The following is an 8105-nucleotide window of genomic DNA, read 5'->3' as shown; positions in this document are numbered from 1 at the left end:
TATATTTTATTTACTTACTTCGTTTCGTTCTACTACTTACCTACCTACTTAGTCGCTATATATATATATATACATATATATATATATATATATATATATATTATATATGTAAATTTTTATGCTCTTCGTTTTCATACCTTTCGCCATTTGTGCTATTTAGTCTTGCACTGTACGCTGATCAGATTTGATCTGGTACTGAGGTACCAACCGCGACATATTTAATCTTGAGGCTATCACTAAATTTCCTTTTGCACAAATCGAGCATCTTCCGGCCTTGTCTTTAATATCTCTGCTTTTTCTCCTCCTGTTGTCAGCGTGTCGACTGGAAGGAGAAAGGCCATAAAACTGCTTGTAAGAATTTTAATACCGTTCGGAAGGTGGGATCTGTAGCCTCTTCGCGAAACACACCACAAGACTTAAAACAAGCGTCTACCCCACATTCCGGTGTGAAGTATACGGCAGCTGCATCAGGTGTTGGTACCAAGTCGCAAACGGAAGATATCTCTTTTGATGCTACGCTTGCCACCACAACGCCTACTGTGGCGAATCGCGATGCGTTAGACCACAAGAACACTCAAGTGACCACTGCAAGCGCTGCTATAAAGAGCACGGCTGTTGGGGCTTCAGACTCGCGCTCGCCTGTACCGAACATCTCGTCGGATAAGGTGGTGGGTAGCGCATCGGGTGAAAGCGAAGCCAGTGGTATGCAAAGACCTTCTGCGGGTATTAAAAGCCTGGGATATAACACTACACGCGTGGTGTTTGGGGATGAGATGGTAAATCCTTTGGAGACGGTACACAAGGTCGATAAGGTGGTGAAGGAAGGAGACGCTTCAGAAAATGCTCCTGCACATGACATAATGGCGGATGGAGGAGGAGTGGGCACCCTCGTTGCCAAGACGACAGGGACGGCTCTGACCGAGCACAACACAGGCGGAGACCATAAAGACACAGATCTTGGTACAGAAAAAGATGTTGGTCCGATTGGAAAGGATCTTGTAGATGTGCGAAAGGTTAGCAATGATCAAGCAAAGCACGTCCGCGAACCCACAATTGTCACAGCGCATGTGACACGCACTCCCGCCCGCCCGACGAATATGCACCCGACAGATATGAATATCGGACACAAGGACGCTGAAATAGTGACACAGGAAGCAAGCAGTCTACCAGAGGTGGAGATACATTTCTCAGACGGATTTAGAGGTACAGAAACCAAGAGTGAAACGGCGAAGAAACGTGCCAGAAAGGGCCCATCGATGTCCGAGGCATTTTCTGGTGGATGGGGAGAGCACCTGCAGCGATCACATAGCACAGGCATGCGCAGAGTAAGGAGCAAGAGTGTGAGTAGATCCAGCTCCAGGCCTACTACAGACAACTGCGGTGGTCGACTGGCACGAGCGAAGAGTGTGTCCCATATTCCGTCGCGCAGAGAGGTGGCACGCAGGGCGTCTGTGAGTGTGCCGAAGCATGGGTATACGATCAGGGCCCAGTCAGTTCGACCAGAGCGGAAGGCTGCGGATGCGCAGCCAAATGAGAATCAGAGGCCAGTGTTCCGTGGAAAGGAAGCCACGGCCAAAGAGGACAAGGTCCTTGTTGCTAACAATAAGCCTGGCGTGCAAACGGCGGGCCTGGACGTAGCTGACACACCGGCGGGTGAGGGAGATGTGGCTGCCGAGCCCTCGACGAATTCAGGACACAGTGAAATGGTGATTGCCAAGGCGCCATCTCAGAGTGTTGTGTCTGCATCACAGACAGATGTGCCCGAGAGCGATGTGATGGACATCAGCGAGATGGACAATGCAGAGACACCAGCCAGCCACACAAAGCACCAGACAGCCCCACAACCAACTGCCGCCGCCAAACGCTCACCTACCGGCCCTACAGCAGCCGCAAGGGCGCGCAGCACCTTGGACAGTGAGGAGATGGCTATGGATAGCGATGGGGTGGCGCAGATCCAACTGGACGATTGGCAGGTGAACGTGGCGGGGGGGCGGGTGTCTGCTGCAACAGTGCGTACCAAGACGCATGGGAACGAAAGTACGGCAACGAATGACACACAGAGTGGTAAAGGCACTAGCCTGGGTGGTACTAAAGTGAGTACCGAAGGGGTGACAAAGGGCAGGGCCAAGGAGGTTAACCCCGCCAAAGCCAAAGGCGTAGATGTTAACAAGGCAGCAGAGGTTAAGGCAAGTAGTGAGGAGAAGAATGTAGAAGACAGTACCAAGCCGAGCCAGCTCGATACGGTTGAATCTGAAGTAGACGAAGTTGCTTCTTATAGTAGGCACCCGGTGCCCTCTGATGAGCGGCGAAATGAAAGCAAGGCTGCACGGGGACAACAGAGCGCTGAAGCTCAAAGTCTTGTGGGAAGCGATCAGGGTGCGAGACACAACGAGTTTCAACAAGCTGAAGAAGAGAATGTTGAAGAGAGTGTAGCAGGGGAGACCAAGGCGAAGTCGAACACTGAAAAATCTGTCAGCGAGACGTTGATTAGCAAGCAACCGGCTGAGGTTACAGATTCATCCCTTGAATCAGTCATCAACGGAGTGGCTGAGGATGCAGAAGGGCCGTTGAGCTTTGACGGTTTCGTCAAGAGCCTTCAAGAAAATATACGTCGTAAAAACCAAGGTAACCTCATCGATAGCAGCCGACATACGAAAGAAAGTACGATGAAACAGCAAGAAGTCGGAAAAGTTAGCAAAAATCAGTCCGAAAGCAAACGCGACCAAGACACAACTGAGCATACACACGCTACGGGACCGATACAGGACGACACATTCACACAGAATGGGACTGCTGAATCGGCTAAGGCAAGTGCGCGTAAGTCCAGACCAAAGACTAAGCCTTATGAGGCAAAGAAAAGGGCCAACAAGAAGCGCAAGGTGCCGGCAGCTACAAGTCACAGCCAAGACGGTAGTGTGGCTGTGGAGAGCGCTGAACACCGCACCTCAAACAAGCCAGTGACAGGCCCAGAGGTTAGTTCTGCACCAACTGGCAAATATCCGCCTCGAGTTATGCGATCTGCCAAGCAGCTGGCAATCATGGCAGGGGACGGAGACGAGGGGACCAAGGGGGAGGACGTTGTAGAGCTGACTAGTGAGGATGAAGAATTAGTACCACGCGCATCTCCGGTCAAACCCGCGTCCAAAACCAGCAGACAGGCTTCCAAAACAAGCGCTAAAACGGTGAAAGCAAAAAGAAACCCCATCAAATCACCAAGTGTGAAGGAGCAGCGAGCACCTTCACGTGTCAGCGACACAGACAAGAATACAAAGCGTGCGAACGGCGCCCAGAAGCGAAAGGCCAGCGGGCAGCAGCTGTCGCGCACTCAAGCCCGATCTCGCAACGGGGATAAGGACAGTACAGAAAACGGGGCAAACGATCCCAGGCTAGCCCTAAAGCTTGAGAAGAAGAAGAAGGAGTTGGCCAAGTTAACGTGCTGGGACTTTGATCCAGCCGAGGTGCAGGCCCTTCCCAAAGGCCGCGCCACGCGGAGTGGAAATGCCATAGAAGCCGCAGTTCCCCCCACTCTCACTCCGGATGTGAGTGTAAGTACGAATGCCAAATCCAAGGCTAAAACATCGGGCAAAAGCGCCAAATCTAAGACGTCTGGTACGAGCGCCGAGACAAAGACACCTAGCAAGCGGGCCAAATCCAAGGCATTTGGTAAGGATACGACGAGTACGAGTACTGAGGGTGGCAAATCTAAGGGATCGGGTAAGGATACTGCGAGTACGGGTAGTGAGGGTGGCAAATCTAAGGGATCTGGTAAGGATATTACGAGTACGGGTAGTGAGGGTGGCAAAGGCTCCAAACTGTTTGTTGATAGTGGCAAAGATATTGCTCGGCCGCACGTGACCAGGCGAAGGCTCCGACAGGCGAATGAGGGATCAACCGGATCAAAGAACACCACAGCAGACACACACCGTACAGCTAAGAAGAGGACGCGCAGTGAAACGCACGCAGACTCAGAGTACGACTCGGACGGTGACGACAATGCTGAGAAGGCTAAGGCGAAGAAAGTCGTCAACAAGAAAACACGTGTAAGTGGTGGAGTCATGGACGGCAAAGCGTTGAGCAGCAGTGCTAGCATTTGCGGGAAACCCTCACGTACCACCCGTGCACGCGCCAGAGAGTTGGCGGGTAGCACGGGCGAGGACGGGAGAGCGTTTTCAACGGAGACTGTGTATAATACACACGCAGAGGGACAACTGACTGTGAAGCCGTCTGGGTCTGGTGACACGGTTGTGCGTGAAGAAGAGAGTGATAGTGAGTTGGATTTCTCTGGCGGCTTCCTGGATTCGGGTGACGACGTCCGCCCGAGCATCTCGCTGAACTCGACAGACAGTGGAGCACAGTATGTGTGTCGGGAGACGCACTGTGGCCGATCGTTCGCACTGAAAGCGCAGCTCAATGCACACTCCACTGCCAAGCATGGGAGGTCCACGGCCTTACATTGCCTGTATGACTCCTGCACCCAGATATACGAGTGCAGGTCCGAGCTCAACGTGCACGTGATCGTGGACCATTTGCGTCTGCGGCCGTTTAAGTGCGAGTTTTCGAGTTGCGCGGAGCGCTTCGCCAGTCATGCGGAGCGCTTTAGGCACATGAGGGTACACGTTAAAGGGCAGGCCTATGCATGCAAGCATCACGGGTGCAACTATACGTCTAGATCTAAAATCATGCGCAACACACACATGGCAACACATAGGGTACCAGTGGCACAGGAATGAGTGCGAAAGGCTGGTGATAGGGACGCCATGAGTCACAAGTACTAGAACTATTTAAACGTGCGTGCATAGACCAGAGTGGTTTGTCAGCCTTGTTGAATTAATTAAACCTAAAGTAAACGTTTTTGGGTTGACACGCCGGGATATGTATGGTCATTGATGTTGTGTGTGCGTTTTAAAATCTTCAGCTATAATATTACTTAGAACTGCAGAATCGCATAGATACTATTATGTATTCTATGTTTGTGTACTTATGTATATCGTTGGTATAGTCGACCACGTATGCACGTACATACATAACGTATATACATATATACAAACGTATGCACATAAATACATAATATGTGTATATATGCGAGTACCTGCAAATGCGTACACAAATCCGTACGCACGGAAAAATTCATACGTACATGTATTTGTACTGCACAAACGTTTTGCATCCTTGCAGAGCACACCATGTAGAAATATCATTCGTCAACAAATGTTTTCCGAATCTTTCGCATTACCTGACATTCATGGAATCTAATTCCATGAAGCCAGAGATTATATACAATGGTTCTGCAAGTTTAGGTTTCCTTCGGGTTGTATAATATTCTTACTATCCAACTGAAGCATCGATATAGGTGCACTAGTACAAAGTTTACCAGGTGTTGTATCATTTATGATCCGCACAAGCTGAAACTAACTTCATCCATACCGATAAGCAGCATGCATCAGCGCGCTATATTGGCGTTCGATGTGCTCAACTGAATACCTTCATCTATCCTTAGAACACACTAAGTCGACTGCGTGCTGCGTCGGTTAACACCACACAATCCGCAAGCCCAGGAGCCGCTAGCATGTAAGTGATGGTGGGTGCGAACTGTGCTTGAGTTTGTGGTGGTCCACTTGTATGAATACACGTGATCTGCACTCCCATGTGTCCTGATTTCGATCTCATATAAAATCATACTAAGGATGCATATCAATAGGAGACAAGACAAGTCATTGCGTACTACTGTGCGGAGTTTTATTATGGGTTTAAAACCATGGTCACAGTAGGTATGTATGTAGCGGACTTGTGTTCATAGTTGTGACGTGATTAACGTTCACTGTAGACAAGAATCCTAAGTGTTCGCCTGTAGAATCTGTGCCAGTCGGACAACACTGTCACGTATATGTCTAATAATTGAGACTATCGCAATCACTTGTTGGCTTTCTGTTCCCTCAAGATACCCATCTTTGTCACGGGACGGTCGGGCTCTAAATCACGCCGTCTGCCTGTATGAAAGTGCCTAGCGACACATGTTTGTGCCCATACCACCCCAATACCATTACCTACACAGCCACCTCATATTCTATAAATAGATGGCTCGTAGATATCAACCCATCCATATAGTCTGGCGCACGTTCATAGGGTTCAGAGTTTTCGTTCTTGGCATCTATACCCGATGCGAGCGTCTTACCCTGTGTACTTCAGTGGGGATGGCCAGCCAACTCAAAGCGTTTGAGCATGGAAGCTCCGGTGTCTATAGCGAACAACGCTGCCAGTATTAGCGCCTAGCCCACCCGATTAGCGTAAGTGTTGTGAGCTATAAATAGAACTAACCTCGAAGAAGCACTGGACCTAATTGTGTAGTGTATTGGGCTCTCCACAACAGCTGGGCTATACAGCAGGTCATTCATATTGATATGAAGACGCTTCTACGTGACAAAATCAAACGGCGGCCATATACTGGACCAGCGGCAAGCAATCATCACCACACGTCTCGCTCGTATACACACTCAGACCGCTCAATACAGTCTGTAGTACGGATACAGTCTCCAGCGATTCATCTCGTTGAACCGTATCGAAGATGTTTGCATCCAGTACTACAAAATCTGCGAACTTGCCGACTTCGATTGAACCGGTTTCGTTTGAATGACTCATCGCGGCCGCAGCGTCAAGCGTCGCCATGGCAACGGCTTGCTCTAGCGAGATGCTGTCTTCGGTGTAGGGTCTATTTATAGCGAGGTTGAGCGTACCCATGGGGTCTAAGGGGTCTGCATCCCAATCACTGGACAGCGAGCACATGGCACCTGTCAAAAGCATAAGTGAAAGGCTCTGAGGACACACACGCGGGGTATTCCATTCATATCAATAGGGCACACTGATGTTAAGCTCCTATAACACACCGGGAAGTTAACACATGTTGTGGACACACTACCACTGAGCATGCATGGCACCCATCAAGGTTGGTAAAATAATGTAATAATATAGGCATGCGATTAGTACTAGAATAATAATGGCATGCGATTAATAAATATTTATAATGGCATGCGATTAATAGTATATTAATAATGGCATGCGATTAATAGTATATTAATAATGGCATGCGATTAATAGTATATTAATAATGGCATGCAATTGATAGTATATTAATAATGGCATGCGATTAATAGTATAGTAATAATGACATGCGATTAATAGTATTTCAATAATGGCATGCGATTAATAGTATATTAATAATGGCATGCGATTAATAGTATATTAATAATGGCATGCGATTAATAGGATAATAGTAATGGCATGCGATTAATAGTATATTAATAACGCCATGCGATTAATAGTATATTAATAACGCCATGCGATTAATAGTATATTAACAATAGCATGCGATTAATAGCATATTAAAAGTGGCATGCGATTAATAGTATATTAATAGTGGCATGCAATCTGCAACGTATCCACAATCAAGCGACCTGCAACTTTTCCAACAAGGCCAAGATATCACAGTACTTTGCTTTGCGAGACACTCTTTAGGACATCTGGATGATTTGCTATGTACATGTTTAAGCACTTGTCTCTGCATAGCGATGCGTACTAGAGAGCATATGCACGTGAGTTTAGCTCGACATACCCGCATTCACTAAAGACTTGAGAGGCAGCAGCTGGAATGCTTTGTCGCCAATCACATATGACATGTCTTCTTGATACAACTGCCGATAATAATTCCCAATTTTAATCGGATATAATCCAATCAGTCAGATGTGCTTGATTTGAATTTATCAGTCGGGATCAGTTTTGGATCGATTTGAATCAAAGCGAAATTGATTCGGGGTTGCAAAATTCAAACCCGATTTGCTGTGAATCTAACGGGTAGGTATGCGCGATTAACAAGTAATGAGTAATTGAGCCTTTCGTTTGTGTATATGTGATGGCAATACAATATATCTGTACTAAGCTATACATATTCGTTTGTAAGCAAATCAAGAAATCAGTACCAGGGTGTATATGTGTTTGTTTGTATAGAAAGGCGAGATTCACCCAGGTGCTGCTAGCGTAGGTCTGACAGAAACATACACACACACACAAACACACACACACACACAAACACACATATACACACACACACACAC

General features: G+C 47.7%; 1 protein-coding gene across 1 annotated transcript in view; it reads left to right on the top strand.

The window, feature by feature from the left end:
- The window catches only part of SARC_05086 (hypothetical protein), a 5645-nt gene extending 797 nt beyond the window's left edge, over positions 1-4848 (top strand). Inside the window, exon 2 of the mRNA XM_014301057.1 lies at positions 315-4848. Coding sequence (XP_014156532.1) covers positions 315-4730 — 4416 coding nt within the window. The 3' untranslated portion in view covers positions 4731-4848. The remainder of the gene's footprint in view (positions 1-314) is intronic.
- Positions 4849-8105: the final 3257 nt, after the last annotated feature.

This window comes from Sphaeroforma arctica, assembly GCF_001186125.1.
Source record: "Sphaeroforma arctica JP610 unplaced genomic scaffold supercont1.312, whole genome shotgun sequence".
In the NCBI taxonomy this organism is placed as follows: Eukaryota; class Ichthyosporea; order Ichthyophonida; genus Sphaeroforma; species Sphaeroforma arctica.
The sequence above is the reverse complement of the archived record's forward strand: the minus strand, read 5'-3'. Positions and strand labels throughout refer to the sequence as shown.